This window comes from Castanea sativa, chromosome 10 (genome assembly GCF_040712315.1).
Source record: "Castanea sativa cultivar Marrone di Chiusa Pesio chromosome 10, ASM4071231v1".
In the NCBI taxonomy this organism is placed as follows: Eukaryota; Viridiplantae; Streptophyta; class Magnoliopsida; order Fagales; family Fagaceae; genus Castanea; species Castanea sativa.
The window spans coordinates 20950989-20967983 of record NC_134022.1 but is presented as its reverse complement, the minus strand read 5'-3'; the positions used below and the strand labels follow the sequence as shown (position 1 = coordinate 20967983).

The window sequence follows — 16995 nt, the reverse complement described above, 5'->3', positions numbered from 1 at the left end:
AAAACAACGGTAACAAGTATTGTAAATAATCTTCAAGAAGTGATGATACATACATTTGAAAAATGGTCTATTATTTTTATAAAATTTCTCCTCATCTATTAGACCTAATTTATCAAAGCACTATTACAACTTCACTTAACAAAAAAAAAAAAAAAAAACCAAATATATCATCCTTAAACTTCAAAGGCAAATATAAAATTTAAACTTATTTTATATACAAAAAAAAACTCTTCATACCAATTATATACAAATCATAAAATATAGAATAAACTTATTTTCTCTAAATGTCACTCTTAAAAATAAATTTAGGAGTAAAAGAAAAAAAAGGGTGGCTTTGATAGTGATTTTTTGATAAAGGGTTTGATAATGATTAGTTGATAAGAGATCCTTCTGTATAATGAGGAGGAAAAAAAATCATATATTTTTCTGTTCATCAACCACCCCAATTTTCTTCTTCCGTCTCTTTTGCATGATGTAACCTCTATTTATCTTTCTTAATAGGGAAAAACATATTGCACAAATATGTGGATACACAGTTTGAGATATTCGAAGTCTCTTTTGGCCATATGTAGGATTTTAGGTATGAACAATAGATTTTAATAATATAATTTTCTAAAAACTATTAATTCTAATTTTAATTTGGATAGAAAAAAATTGAGTAATTTTTTTATATTGTAAGGACAAATAAACAAGATATTCTATTGACCAGTCTTTAAAAAAAGAATTATTATTATAATTATTATCTATATATATAGAGAAAACCGAAACCTCTAAAATTTCCACAATTTTTCACATCGGCATTTTTAATTATATTTTTTAATTTGATTTAGGACTTTTAAGATATATTCAAACTCAAACACCTCCTCTCTCATATAATTTTCTATTTTGTTTTGGACTCTTCCTTATCTCCTTCTCTAATTCTCTGGTCACTACATCACTATTAAGGTTTATTAAGAATTAAATTGAATGCTACCACACAATAGACTCACGCTCACTCCTCAAATACCACAATTGCCACACGGCCCACACCAAACCACAAAGCAGTCTTCATAATCGTTTTCCCCTGACTGTTGTGGATGTTAAGGTTGTTATTTTATTTTTATTTTTTTGAGGAACTTTAGGGTTGTTATTTCTAGGAGTGAAGATTTTGCTTGCTGTCTATGGAGTTCCTATTTTTTCAACAGCTACGCATAAGCAAAAAGCGAGATATTACTTTTGACCATGGAATTGAAGATTAAGTATTTTGATACAATTCCAGTTACTGCTTGAATTCCAACCAGTATTTTTCTAGCCTAGACGACTTAAGAACCTTTTTAGGATTGACCAAGTTGAGAGCATGGGACATGGAAGTTGTAATTAATTCTCTCTAAAGAAAAAAAACCTCATTCAATTTTGGATTATTGGTTGATTTGTGCAGGTGAACTCTTATTTGTGTGTGTGTATATATATATATATATGTATATATATAAACTTATTCACAGTTCTTTTATATTGAGAATTATTTGATTTTTAGGCATCATTATTTTGTGGACTAAGTGGTTTTTTGAAGGTTTTCGCATCATATTCAAATCCAAGTGCATTCACCATGTCAGGAAACTCAGATTGCAAAGTCTATGTTGGTAAGTTTCATTTGAATTCCCTTTCACCTCGAAAGCCTTATGAATTTTGTTAATTCTTTCACAAACAATTTTCCACATCAGCATTTTTTATTTATATATTTTTAATTTGATTTAGGACTTTTAAGATGTATTCAAATGCAAACACCTCCTCTCTCTTTTTTTTATTTTTTTTTTTTTACTCTTCGCCGGTCACTAGATTACTATTAGGGTTTTTTAATTATAATTTTACTGTGTTTTTGTTAATAAGAATTGTCAATTTTTTCTGTTATGTAGTCATATTTTTTTTACTTTTTACTTTTTTTTTTATTTGCAGCTTTCTGGGGCATTGTACAAACAGCATGAAAATAGCTATCAATGCATTGTAATATAAAACAAAACGTTCTACGGATTTGTCAAGATGGTATGGAATAATCAATAAAGTTCATATCTACCACACTTGAATATAGGATTGCTTTATTTTTGCACTTTCTTATGATGTTTTTCATAGCTTTTACTTTTTTGTATGGTGTGGCAAAAGAAATCATTTGATTGATATTTGGTTTCTACGATTACCAAGCATCTTATTAAGGGCATCAATGGTGCAAATATTTGTTTTGCACCCAACAATTTATCTAAATTCTTTACTCTTTCTTTTAGGCTTTTTAGAAGTTTTAACATCTAAATTTTGGGTTTATATTTTGCAATATATGAAACTGTTTTGACAAATTTCAATTGCTATAATCATGGATTATTCTTTTGAGGTAATACTATCTTTCTCTTATATTTTTTTTATTATGTAGTCATATGTTTTTTTGTTGATTCTTCAAATTTTTAAGCCTTTAAGAAGTTTAACAACTTAATTTTTTGATTCAATTTTTGCAATAATATATTTTTGTTTCTATTATGTAGTCATATTTTTTTTTCAATAATTTCTAGGCACTGATTCTTTACTCTTTCTTTGGGCTTTTTAGAAGTTTTAACATCTAAATTTTAGGTTCATGTTTTGCAATATATGAAATTGTCTTGACAAATTTCAATTGCTATAGTCATGTATTGTTCTTTTGAGGTAACCTATTTTTCTCTTATATTTTTTCTATTATTAGGAGCATTCCAAGTGCTTCTTAGATTGGTCATCTTCTATCTCGATTAAAACTCTACGGCCTTTCAACTGGTACATCCTTCTTCTTCTTTTTACATTAATATATTCTAAAATCTATTCTTTCCAATGCATTTATTTGTCTTCATTCTCTAACAAAATCAATTTATTTATTTGATATGCCTTTATGATGTTGTTTTTTTACATGTTAAAATATTATATATGGCATGTTGTATTTATATATGGCAAAAGATAGTACAATTTTCTACCGTAGCACAATTCATACTGGTATTTTATTTATAACTTGGATATATTGAAGTTTTTTGGTGTGTGAATAATCTATTTTGTTATTCATTTCTGAGTGTAAATAATTACTGTTTTTTATATAAAAACTTCTATAGTTTTTATTTTCTTATTTTTGGGTTTTTTGGTTGCATTTTATATGGCAAGAAAAAACCTAGGATTTTGCAAACAAATTGAGCAATGGGAGGGATTATATTATATTAAAAAAATGATCGAGACTTTAATTTTCATTAAAGAAAGGATGCCATTGATAATAGACATGGTATGCCTAACATTATTGGTGTTAGTACTTTTTTTCCCTCTTAAATTGTAACTTATTTTTTCAAGTGATCATAACTTTAAGCTAATTTAAAATTTGAAATTTTTGTTCAACTAATCCGTGCATCGCATGAATTAGCGACTAGTTATTATTATTATGCAAAACTTTTTTTTAAAACGTTTTTGCAGGTGCATACAACCCTACTACTACTAGGACTAGGATAGAACTGGTTTCACCGTTTCAAATTCGGAAAGGAAAAACGCTACAGCAATTTCTTAACCCTCACTCTCTCTATATATATATATCGCTCCCCATTAGCCCACTTTCTCTCACAGTCATACTCCCAAGTCCCAAGTCTGAAACTCCGTCGTTGTTATTTCACGGTTTCGCTTTTCTAGTTTTCTCGTTCTTCAAGTTTATCAGTCTCTCTTTATTAGTAATTTAGTATTCTTCAACAACATGTCTAGTAGTACTACTGAAGCACAACCCAATGGCAAGAACGTTAATGCATCGATGCAACAATTGGTACCACCATCAGATTTGCAAGTTTACGTGCCTCTCATTGGTCCAAATTCACAGGGAGAAGAGGTTGTTTTTGAATTTCTTGTATCCTCGTCTTCAAGACTCTCTGACTTCGTGTTTCACATTACTACAGAAGAGTCACACACCATGACAGAGACGGAGACGGAGACATTAGCAATAACACTCATTGAAACCATGTCAGACAATGCTGTTGGGGAAGAACAAGAATATGATGATGCTGGTTGGTTGGATTACATGGATGATGAAGATTATGATGATGAGGAGGAGGAGGGTGATGAAGAGGCAATGAGGCCAGCGAGTGAAGAATCAATAATGGGATTGGAGGTAGTGAGGATTGAAGAAGGGTCGGTGGATTTTGCTGGTGAGGCTTGTGCAGTGTGTTTGAATGAGTTTTCTATTGGCTCTGAAGCTAGGCTTATGCCATGCTCACATACCTATCATCAAGACTGCATTGTTCAGTGGTTAGGGAGGAGCAACATGTGTCCAATGTGTCGCTACAGGTTGCCTTAGGTTTGAGTTTGATCAGAAATTAATTTGTGCTTCTAGCTTCTTCTTCTGATCATTTATGCAGTCTTCTATTGTTTTTTTTTTTTTTTTTTGGTACAAACAAGGATCAACTTGTATGCCTTTTAAGGCTTCTTAGTTGTGTATGAGGAAAATTTGTAGTTAACCTTACCTGATCTGATTAATTGGATTCATCTTTCTGTGAGAAAAAGGTATGTTTCTTATATTTGTTTTGTTTTACAGATCGAGATATAATTTTTTTTTTTCTCTTAATGTTGTCAAAGTGAATTGAAAGAAAGTAGAAAATTATGACTACATTAGTCTCACTGAAAGCATTGTATATTGTCATCTAAGACTACCTTTTTTCTTTTTGAAGTATTAGATCATAGTTCATCTAAGTTTTACGTAGTGTGGATTTTGCACAACACGCAAAGATTAGAAAGAATTTAATGCCCCCGCATACCAGTGCCGATAACACCTATAGAAAAGTAGCCCCTAATTAAATATGTGATGCTAGTTTTGCTCTTTTAATTCCTTGTTTATATTACATGGCTTTCAGACTATTTTCAATGTTGACGAAGGGTAATAATATTTAAGTATATTCACTGAAAAATGGCATGAATATTTGCCAGATTGCCCTGTCATTAAAGAGCAAGTAAGGTTTTATCATAATGAGATCTGCTTTTTTATTTTTTATTCTATTACCAAGGTGTTAGTTGCATAGGTGGGGCTTATCTTACTATTACTTTGTGGTCTAAGAGTGTGATTGCATAGGCAGGCTTATCTTTTATTGTGGGTTTGCCGAATTGAAAATTATAAGTTTTTCTGCATTCAATCATCATCGTCCATATTTTTTTTTTGGTTTAAAAGGGAGAAACTTGTTCTTTAGTCCCTCTTTAAATCATAAGCACAAAATCCAATTTTTTGGCTAACAAATTTTATAATATTATTATTCCCTTCTTTGATCATTAACGTTATATCTCATGTTCTATCATAGCTCTCTGGAATTTATGATTCAAAATATGGTGGCTTTGGTTCTCTGCCCCAAAGTTTCCTAGACCAGTTGAGATTTTGCTGATGCTTAATTTCTTGGTCCAAAAAATTGGAGGAAATTGGAAAGTTGCATAAGTAAATGAAGCTTTGGAAAAGGTCTTATTTTAACTTGCTATGCATCTCATGAGGGGGCATCCATGACACATTCGAGGAGCCTTTCATAGATGTAGCGAAGAGTGCTGGCGTGGTCAATTTTTCTTAAGAAAAAAGATGTTTAACTCTAATTGATATGGAACCCACACGTTATCTTTAACACAAAAAAAAAAAATAAAAATATATATATATATATATATATATACACACACACATATTGCACACATACTTAAGAAAATATGCACATATACCACCGCGCACCTTTGGTATAAGTGCTTGTGAGGTGTAAATGAGCAATGATCGGGATTCAAGTTTCTAAGAAGGGGCTTTACACGCATATACACTTAGATTAAGTTAGAGTAGAAATTATATCTTGTATCCAAAATATATATAAATATATACACACACATATGTTTGAGTGGATATGATTAAGAGAATAAATAACAAATTATGTAATTTTGTTAGTATAACATAAAGTTGAGTAATTCTAATAGCATCAAATTAAATGTGCTATTTTCATATCAAAATAGTGTTTGATTTTTCATTTTTGTGTCTTCTTAAAGTTATACTTTTCTCTCATCATCATAGTCATTAATTTAACTTCTTCTCTTTTTTTCTTTTTTTTTATGGTTCTCAAGTTTGATTTTTTTTTTTCCTCAAAGGCTTTTTTTTATTAAAAAAAATTGTTTTTAAAATTAGACGCCAAATAGGATATAAAGTATAAACAACACAATTTTATTAATAATATAAGGGATATTTCTAAAAAAAATTGGTACATCTTAATTAAAAGATGATTAACTTGAAAGGGATTAGTAAATAATTATTATCTTTTTATTTATATTTTTTAACACTAAATAAACATAAATATTATATATATATATTTATTTATGTATGTATTAATTTATATCTTTGTATAACTCTCATTTTTTAAAGGATAATTTTTTTTTTTTTGTACATACTTGAAGATAAAAACCCTGGCTTCATCCTTCCACGTCTGCAACTTTTTCAAAAAAAAAAGCAATAGATGCATGTGAGATCTATCTTATTTTGAATTGCTATAAAAATATAATATTTTTTCATTTAAAAAAATTGGGTCTTTTTTTCCATTGTTTTTTTAGAGAGTTTTAACCTATAGCGTCTACTCTCGATGATAGCTCTTTAGGCAAAATTTGGGAAACAGTACAGGTAAGGAAAAATTTTAGGACGAAAGCATGCGTTCAAAGTTAATTAGTAAGTTGGACTCTTTTTGGAAGTCGAGTTTAGTAAACTCGACTTCCGGGTAACTTCCCACATATTTTCTCTGTCTGACGTGGATTAAAAGGGGTAAAAAAAGACCCCGTTGAAGTCGAGTTCAAAAAACTCGACTTTTATAAGTCGATTATAGTGAACTCGACTTCAAGGGCGCCAAAAATACCCCGAGAACTGCACTTTAAGGGTGCCATGAACACATAAAATCGAGTACAGGGTACTCGACTTTCAGTTAAAGTCGAGTATAGGGTACTCGATTTTTAGTTAAAGTCGAGTACCGTGTACTCGACTTCTGGGCATTAATCCCACCCAGTGACGGTAAAAAAATTTTAAATGGAAATCGAGTATACTGTACTCGATTTCCAATTAATTCTACAACTACCTCAACTGCCTCAGATTATTAGTCTGATGACTCTTAATCCTTTACTCTCACTTCTCCCACAACTCTCACTTCTCCCAGCTCTCTCCCACGTCCAAATTTCTCCCTTTCACCACACATCACATTCTACAAATTAAAAAGGTTGTTTTCTTCTTCTTCAATAAGGGAGGTAAATTATTCAAACATTTTAAATATATATATATATATTATTTTTTTTTGTTATACCTGGTTATTCAACCTTGTTCAAATTTTTTTATTATAATAAATTACTAACTTTTTCAGTTGATGATGTGTTGTTTTTAATGGTAGTTTATTATTATGATGGGCTGTTATATTATTATGAGGTGCTGTATTTTTTTTTTTTTTTTTATCCCAGCAAAGAAAAGTTTCAGCTCTGTTATAGTGATTCAAGAAACATGAACTTGATGGGCTGTAATATTATTATGATGTGCTGTTTTTTTGTTTTTTTTTTTTTTTTTGATCCCAGCAAAGAAAAGTTTCACCTCTCTTAATATTACATTGTAAATTATAGTGATTCAAGAAACATGAACTTGATGGGCTGTTATATTATTATGATGTGCTGTTATTTTTTTTATTTTTTTTTTGATCCCAGCAAAGAAAAGTTTCACCTCTCTTAATAAAACATTGTAAATTATAGTGATTCAAGAAACATGAACTTGATGGGCTGTTATATTATTATGATGTGCTGTTTTTTTTTTTTTTTTTTTTGATCCCAGCAAAGAAAAGTTTCACCTCTCTTAATAAAACATTGTAAATTATAGTGATTCAAGAAACATGAACTTGATGGGCTGTTATATTATAATGATGTGCTGTTTTTTTTTTTTGATCCCAGCAAAGAAAATTTTCAGCTCTCTTAATAAAACATTGTAAATTATAGTGATTCAAGAAACACAAACTTCTCTTGTTAGTTGTAAGGTGTAACGTATTAATTTTATAAAAATTTGTTTATAGTTGTTTAAATTTTTTTTTAATGTTAGCGACCATGTTATCTTTATATTTTCCTTGAGGCAATATTTGTAGTTCATATCAAATAAAGGTGTTATATTTGTCACTAACTTTCAGTAAACTTATTTGACTTGTAGGCTTGTAATGAGTTCAATTGATTTATATCTATATTATGGTGGGGAGGTCTGCAATGATGTGACTTATGGAGTGACATATGAAGGGCCTGGTACAAAGTTAGAAATTATTCAGCTAAAAAAACGGCGGGAGATCAATTTGAAGAAGTTGAAAAAGAAAATTATGAAAGAGCTGAATTTGGACCGTCAGTTGCAGGACATAAAAATTACATATCGTGCTCCTCTTGCAGTGTTCAGTGACCGTATTGTCTTCACACCTATTGAAATAAAAGGAGACAAGCATGTTAAGATTATGTTTGACAGGATAAACTCTACGCCCCAATTAAAAGCTGCTGAGTTGTATATAAGTGTGGAGCCTCGTATAGAAGTTGGCGGTGAAGATGTGCAACAAACAACTTTGGAGGGTGGTGGCGGGGAAGAATTCCAATCATTACATGCAGATAGTCATCTGATTCTTACCCCGTCCACTATAGTTGAGGGTTATACACTACCATGTCAAGAGACACCAACTCCAATGGAGGCTTGCAGATCTAGTTATCAACAAGAACTTCTTCAATCTCTAGGGGGGGAAGGTGAAGACGAAGACGAAGATGATGTTGATCATGGTAGAGATGAGTATGAAGAGATGATTGGGAGAGATGACTTTCACGAGAATACTATAAACTATGAAAATGTTGACAATGTTTGTGATGATGTCGTGGATGATCATGATGATGATGCTATAGAGTTTCAAGATGATATAGGCGATGGTGATCATGCTACAGTCCCTACATATGAAGCTCATGGCCTGTCATTCCATGCAAACACTTGGGATAATGTTATTGATCCTTCAAGTGTTGAGATACCATTTTCATCAAGTTGGGGGCAGGGAATGAATTTTAGCAAAGGGTTGATTTTCCCTAATAAAGAGGTCAGAAACGGCATTAATAGTTTACTCTCTGGATAACAACAAGAATTATATAACTGAGTGGTCCAACCAGAAAAGATTGTGTGTGAAGTGCGCAAATGAGTCATGTGCATGGAAAGTCCGAGCATTCTCGCAACCGAAGCTTAACGGATTATGGGCTGTCAAAGTATTTGGCGGTCCTCACACTTGTCCATCAGTTGGGGTGAACAAAGATGGCAGAATGATGGATTCGAATTTTCTTGCCAAAGAACTGCATAAATATATACTTGACGATCACACCAGCAAAATAAAGGATCTCCAAAATCTGATGAAGGAAAGGTTTAACCACGATATATCATACTACAAGATATGGGATGCGAAACAAAAGGCTATTGCAAACATACATGGGAATTGGGAAGAGTCGTACCAAAAGTTGCAGAAGTTGTTGTTGGCATATAAGGATAGCGATCCAGGTACACAAGTAAAGTTTCGGTCGATCAACGGGGACATACCGGGTACTATTATATTCAAGTATGTGTTCTGGGCTTTTGCTCCTTCCATTGCTGGATTCGCACATTGTAGGCCAGTGATTAGTATTGATGGAACTCATCTTTATGGAAAATATAAAGGAAAGTTGTTGATTGCAATGGCTACCGATGCTAATAATGAGATTTTTCCGCTTGCCTTTGCGGTTGTGGATGAAGAGACGGGGGCCAGTTGGGGATGGTTTTTAGAATGCTTGCGGACTGCAATACGGGATGTGGTACCCAATTCTGGCATTTGCATAATATCAGACCGACATAAAGGTATAATATCATCCATTGCCCAGTGGCCCAATAATTATGTTCCGGTATATCATAGATATTGCATTAGACATGTGGCCAGCAACTTCAACACCCAATTTAATGACAAATTCTTAAAGTCTTTGGCCTTGAAAGCAGGATACGAGCATCAAGATCGCAAACTTGAAAAAATATTGGATTGCCTTAAGGAATGTGAACTCAAATTCAGGAAGGATCCCAATCCCAATATAGCAAAAAAGAAGCCGTACTCCTATCTAACGAAGGAGGGTCTAGATAAGTGGACACTGTCACATGATGGTGGACACCGCTATGGGGCAATGACTACCAATATGTCTGAGTGTTTCAATGGAGTTCTAAAAGGTGCACGTGGACTACCCATATCTGCATTGGTTGACTACATTTGGTGCAAACTTGTCGCCTATTTCAATGATCGACGCACTAAAATATTGGGTGATATTCAACATGGTCAGAAGTTCAGCAAGCATGCCATGGAGAAATATGAAGCAAATTACGAAAAAGGGACAAGACACTATGTGAGGCCATTTAACCAGCAGAACGGTGTATATCAGGTTTGCACAACACATAATCCACACAGCTCTAATGGGGGAGACCATAGTCATGAAGTAAGATTGCTGGAGAACACATGTACTTGTGGCAAATGGGAAATCTATAAGATCCCTTGTTCACATGTGATTGCGGTTGTATCGGTGGAACATGTCAATGCAATGAGGTATATTGACCCATGTTATACTTTACAAAAGCGACTTGCCACCTATTCACATGAGTTTTGTGTGCCCAAGGATAAGTCATTATGGCGGGAGGTTGCCGGCCCAAAGTTGTACCCTGACCTTGAAATGTTGCGAGACAAAGGTCGACCTACGTCAACAAGAATAAGAAACGAGATGGATTGGAGGGAGAGTCAACCCAAGCCGAAATGTGGAGTGTGTCACGAAGAGGGCCATAACCGCAGGAGATGTCCGAATGTGATTCGCGCATCAACAAGCAGCCATGTTCCAAACTAGGTAAGCAACGCATGCAATTCAACTAAAATCAATAGCTATGATCTTGAAAAAAATCAATTTCTTTTCATTCACATCTTTGCACATATATCCTCATAAAGTAGCACTGTGTTGTTATTTGTTACTTACCATAAAACAATACTGCATTATCTATTAAAAGTTTATGTTTGTGAGGAGCCACAAAACTACATTAAATGTAATTTGCAGCGTGTTCCTATAAGGCAGATCATGTTAAATGGATTACTGCAAATTTGCAAGTTTTGTTAATTGTGGCTGTTCTTTTCCATCAGTCTTAGGTTTCCTTTGGTAGATGAACTAATTGTTTCCTAAAAACAGAGAAACAATAAAAAATTAAAAGCTTTGTTCAATAATTTACATTGTACCTAGAAGAATGACCACAAATTCATCTTTAGCCAACTTGAAACAGAAAAAAAAAAATTTCGCTCAACTAAAAAACATAATATAAGCTATAACAAAAAATATTTTAGAAAAAAAAAGGCTAAGGAAACTACAAAAGTCTTCTTTAAAATTAAACAAATAGAACCTATTGTAACAGCCAAATCATGTCATTGTCACAAATCATGTCATTGCCATAGGAACAATGCTGTGAGACTTCTCATTGTGTTATCTGGATACTTTGGATGGAACATAATAGTCACACTTTTGAAGGTGTGGAGAGATTTGTGGTTGATCTTTAGGCCTTTTTCTTGCGTTTTCCTACTTCATTAGTTGATTTTATGGATCATTTGTCTTTGGTTGTAATCGTTAGGAAGCTCCCCAAGTATAATCTGAACTTGTGTTCGAGTATGACCATCCTACTCCAGCCGGTGACTCAACAAAAAGGAGATTTGATGCTACAAAATGAAAAGAATAGGAACAATTTGATGGATGCATTAGTATCACAATTTAAAAATTTTAAACAAAGGGAACTTTAGTCCATACTACATGATCCAGCCAAATGAAAACAAAGTTCCACATAATATGCTAAGTGACTTACCTCTACTCCATGACATTGAATTTTTTCGAAGGCTTCGACCGTCACCTCTAGGATAAAATGGACCCAACTCTGTAAAGGCACCTCCCCCAATAGAAGAACAACCTGGACCTGAACAGAGAAAATTACATCAATAATTGTGTATAAAAGTCTCAGACTTAAAAAATAGTTTCAGTTTTTTGTCCCTGTAAACGAATGAATTTTATTTAGTACTAATAAAATTTACATCCTTTCTCATCCTTATTAATCAAGCCCATGACTCTTCAATTGCAAGCTCAAGGGACAACAAAATTAATACTCTCCCCATCTCACTTCTAAAACTAACAAGAGAACCAGCAAATAGTAATTTAGTAGAGTTCCATTCCCTAGGATCAATCAAAATTGAGTTGCTAAATGTCTGAATCTAAAACATAGATTTTACATTTAAAAAGGTTTAAATGTTATGTATTCACCAAAAGATTAGAGATGAAGTGCCTGTTGTAAAATTCCAAGTTTTACATTTGCCAAGGAAATATTTTGCTTCGCTTTTTTGACTGACAATTGGCACACTGTGTCATCCTTAAAGAAGCTAAATTGAATTCTAAATTCTAAACAGGACATCTATTTTTTTTTTTTTTTATGCTTTAAGAGTCCTCAAATTTGGGCACCTAATTATTTGGAAAAGGCAAAAAAAAAAAAAAAAAAAAAAAGAAGCACAGATGAGGGAACAAAATTTAATTTGGCATAGGGAAAAACAAACAGAAAACTTGAAAAGAGTTAAAAAAGAGAAGAATAACTTTCCACATAGGAAGGGAAAGTAGGTAAGCACAAGGTAGAGGAGGTAGGAGGTGATTGCATCTGACTTGGGCTGGCAGACATGAGCTCAACATGGGGTGTTTGAAGGCTAGGGGTGGGTATAACTATCTGGGGGGAGCTATAGGATGGGGCTGTAGGTGAGTTGTGGTCAATGGTGGTGGTGTGTGGTGAGGACTCAAATTCAACATGGGTAAATAGCGAGTGAGATCCAGTGTCAATGGGAGGGATGGGTGGCATGGGAGGGCTGGTTGTGTCCTCAGGGGTGGACACAGGTGGAACAGGGGTCACAGTGGCCAGAGGAGGGCTAGGGGCAGGTCGATGACGTGTCATTGGAGTAGCTGAGCTCGTACTGGGCCCTACATTTGGTATTTCAGTCTGGTTTGCTGATTCATCATTGTCTGGCACATCGATACGATCAACCTCATCCACATCCTCAAGGGCCTTTTTAATGAACTTATATTCATAAGATTCTTCATTGAACCAGTTGAGGATAGCCAGTTGGGTTGCAAGCTGTCATTAAATCACGGGCATATATTAAGTACAACACATACATAACATCAAACACATAATCTAAGTGAAAAATTAATTAATGCACATTACCAAAATGTCCATCTTAGCACTAGCGCGGTCGATATACAGTCGAGTGATTCTACGTTACCACACCATATATGGATGATGACGTGACATCACCTCCTCCATCCTAGGTGCATTACAAACGTACTCGCCACGATCATTCCACTTCTGAATATGGACTGCATGTTCCACCGACCAATTTTTCTCTACCTTGCCCCTCGCATCTATTTTGTGCAAAGCACGATTGGTATTAGCATCTATGGGTTGTTCCTGCTTTAGCCCAAACTGTCGCAGGACACGATCGGGTAGGTGGAACTCTACAAGCCAGAAACATATAAGTGGAACGGTTGACCTCCACACGTTACTTCCCTCAATGCTAAAACTAGGAGGAAGGTGGCTCAAGTCATTTCCGTATGGCTCCCACTTAACCTACAAAAGCCACCAAGTAAAGCAACCACATTTAGCTAATTTCCCATAATTTGCATAACAAGTACCACAATAGTTGGTAATGAAAAACTTTTTCAAGGACATAAGATGTTATGGACGTATAAATATTATACCTGGTCGGGCCGTGTTGTGGCAATTTGATTGCGATATGCGGAAAGCACGTGCGTGGGAGCATTCTTTGTACACATCGCCCCTGCCCACCTACAAGCAAGTAACATCGCATGGTCATTAGCATTAGCCGTTTAAGTATAAAAATGTGGCATAGTACATGGGTTTTACTAATTATGCAATAGATACTTACTGCATAGCAAGAGGAATTGGTGGTAGTGGTGGACCATAAACACCCTCGGGTTGGCGCACCATCTGTGGGGACATATGTGGGAACCTGACATATATCCACAATTGGACTAAAATCAATGGTCCGCCAATCTGCTTTGCCTTCTTGTCGGTTGCATTGCACAACTGTCTATACAACCATGATAAGGCTGCACTACCCCAACTATACTTGCGTGGATTACGAAGGTTCTGCATGAACTCTAACCACATGAGATGGACCCTATCTCCGGACTTGTCAAGAAATGCCATATCCCCTAGTAGGGCTAGTATATAACAGCGAGCATACTGATGAACTTGAATCTCATTGGCATTCGGAGGCAGTGGTTGTCTGATTCTTTCAACAAGTGCGGGTATTAGAATCCTTTGACCTTTTAGCACAGTTTAAGGGCCATTTGGAATTTGAATTCCAAGCATTTCAGCACACACGTCTTCCCAAATTCTTTTAGAAGGCCCAACCATTGCCTCACCCTCGATGGGCAACCCCATGATAACTTCCACATCTTGCAATGTGATCGTCATCTCACCATGTGGTAGGTGGAATGTATGGGTCTCTGGGCACCATCGCTCTACAAATGCAGTGATCAGTGCATGGTCTAGCTGTATGGATGGGACCAAGTGCAGACCCTCTAGACCAAGCAACCTCACAATGGCAAGGACACGATCATCTACCATAGGATCTCGAAGTCTCAATTCTTCATGGCGACTTCGACAATCCAATGTGCCAGGAGGATCCTACAAATACTATAACAATAGATGAAAATCTTACGCAAATATTTAGTATTTATGGCTACTTAGAGTTGTGACATGAATGCATAGTAACAAAAAACTCATGCAATTACCTGTCCCCCAGGGTTCCACAGTAACTCAGATCAATGTTTAACTTGTTCCGTCAATACACTATGATCAATGGGTCCAGGATCTATCGTCATGCTGTAAAAGGTTTATGTGTCATATCAGCTATAAATAATAGGGAGAAAGAAATAATTAGAAGACTTAAGGCATAACAAGAAAAGGAGATCAAAAAGTCAAGCTCAAGCATAAGATGGATAAAGAAGAGCTATGCTCTACTAGAACAAAGGGAAACAATACAAATGAATTGGCTTGAACTACCACATTCGTGTGCCCACCAACACAAAAATTGAATCATTCCTCTGTAGGTGTTGAAAAAATTAAATAAAAGGTGAACAAACAACTGAATCATTCCTCTACCCACCATTGAATAAAAGTTAGCACATCAGAAAAAAAAAAACAATCATTCCTAAAGTTAGCACATCAGTCAACCATTAGTACATAAGAAAGTTGTAAACTTCCTGTGTCCACCATCTCAAAAATTGAATCGTTCCTAACATATTTTCAGTCAACCATTAGCAATGTACACAAATTAACTAAGATATTATTAAACTCATAGAAAAGCAATCATGATTTGGGCAGATTATATAGATTATATAGATTCAAGAACAAATAAAAACTAAACCCAAATCTCCAAATCACTAAACCTAAAAACCAAATCAAAACCCATTTCAGCCAATAAATAAAGAGAAGCAAATCACATTAGAGAGAGAGAGAGAGAGAGAGAAAATGAACCTGCTGGTTGATGATGGACGGAGAAAACGGCGTAGGAAGAGAGAGACACCGGAGAGAGAAGAACGGCGTAGAAACAGGGAAAATTTCGGGAAGCAGCGTGGTTCATCTAAAGTTCAGAGACGCCGGAGAGAGAGAGAGAGAGAGAAGAACGGCGTAGAGAGGGAGAAGGGCTGTAAATCGATTATACGGTACTCGGATTGCAGTTGTAAAATTTTTTTTAACTGCAATGTAAGTCGAGTACCGTGTACTCGATTTTATGGTTTAAACTGCAATAAAACTCGAGTATAAGATACTCGACTTTTCATAGAAGTCGAGTATCCTATACTCGATTTTAGTGGTGTCTACCTGGCTTTTTTCCTCTTTTTTTTAATCCACGTCAGAACTCATTTTAGTGGGAAGTCGAGTATACTAAACTCGACTTCCAAAAAGAGTCCAACTTACTAATTAACTTTGAACGCATGCTTTCGTCCTAAAATTTTTCCTTACCTGTACTGTTTCCCAAATTTTGCCTAGCTCTTTATCATCAGACCAATACATCAATCAGTTTTTGGTGTAAGCGGGAATTGAACTCCAGATCTCTTATACAACTATCAGAGATTTTATCAATTGAGCTAACTGGAATCCATGTCTTTTTTTTCCACTTGGGATCTCAAGCAATTGCCTATTTTGATTTTTGACTTTAACAAACGATACCAAAAAAAAAATGTGGATATTTCAGTATTCTTGGAGCCAAAGAATAAATAAACCCTAGCTAGGATAGAACTGTTTTTACCCTCACTACAAAAAACGCGGGTCTTAGGCCGCGTTTTTTTTAGCCGCGTTTGCAAAAACGCGGCCTAAGACCCTACTTGGGCTGCGTTTCTAAAAAACGCACCCACAGCTTGTAGTTCAGGCCGCGTGTGACGAACGCAGCCCAAGCCCAACTCTGTAGCCGCGTTTTTTGGACCAATGGCCGCGTTTTTCTGGAATGGGCTGAAGCCGCGTTTTAAAAACGCGGCTTCAGACCCATCTGAAATTTTTTTTTTTTTTTTAATACATGTCTTGAAGCCGCGTTTTAAAAACGCGGCTCTAGTTCTGTCCTAAAGCCGCGTTTATTAAAAAACGCGGCCACAGTTACGCCTGAAGCTGCGTTTTAATAAACGCGGCTAAAAACCTAAGTATAAATAAGAAAGAAGAAATCTATTTACCAAAAAAAATCCCTTCACCTCTGAGCTCTTCGAACCCAAATCCCTCAAAACCCAACCCAAACCAATCCCAGTCCTCTCCTTCACCGGCGGCAAAATCGGCGAGACCCAAACTCAAGTCCACCTCGCCCGCATCGTCACTGACCTCTAGACCAAGCGCCGCGGCACCGCCTCCACCCTCACTGCCTTGGGTCTCTC

At 35.1% G+C, this 16995-nt stretch overlaps 1 protein-coding gene and 1 long non-coding RNA gene across 2 annotated transcripts; one reads left to right on the top strand and one right to left on the bottom strand.

Annotated features, from left to right (window-relative positions):
- Window positions 1-9306: 9306 nt before the first annotated feature.
- LOC142612210 (uncharacterized) lies at window positions 9307-10887 on the top strand. The gene has a single exon (XM_075784324.1). The coding sequence runs from the start codon at window positions 9307-9309 to the stop codon at window positions 10885-10887; it is 1581 nt and encodes a 526-aa protein (XP_075640439.1).
- Window positions 10888-13804: 2917 nt separating this feature from the next.
- On the bottom strand, window positions 13805-14961 carry LOC142611647 (uncharacterized). Its single transcript, XR_012840083.1, has 3 exons — window positions 14869-14961; window positions 13995-14761; window positions 13805-13894 (listed from the first exon to the last, which is right to left on the bottom strand). It is a non-coding gene; the product is annotated as an uncharacterized LOC142611647 (long non-coding RNA).
- Window positions 14962-16995: the final 2034 nt, after the last annotated feature.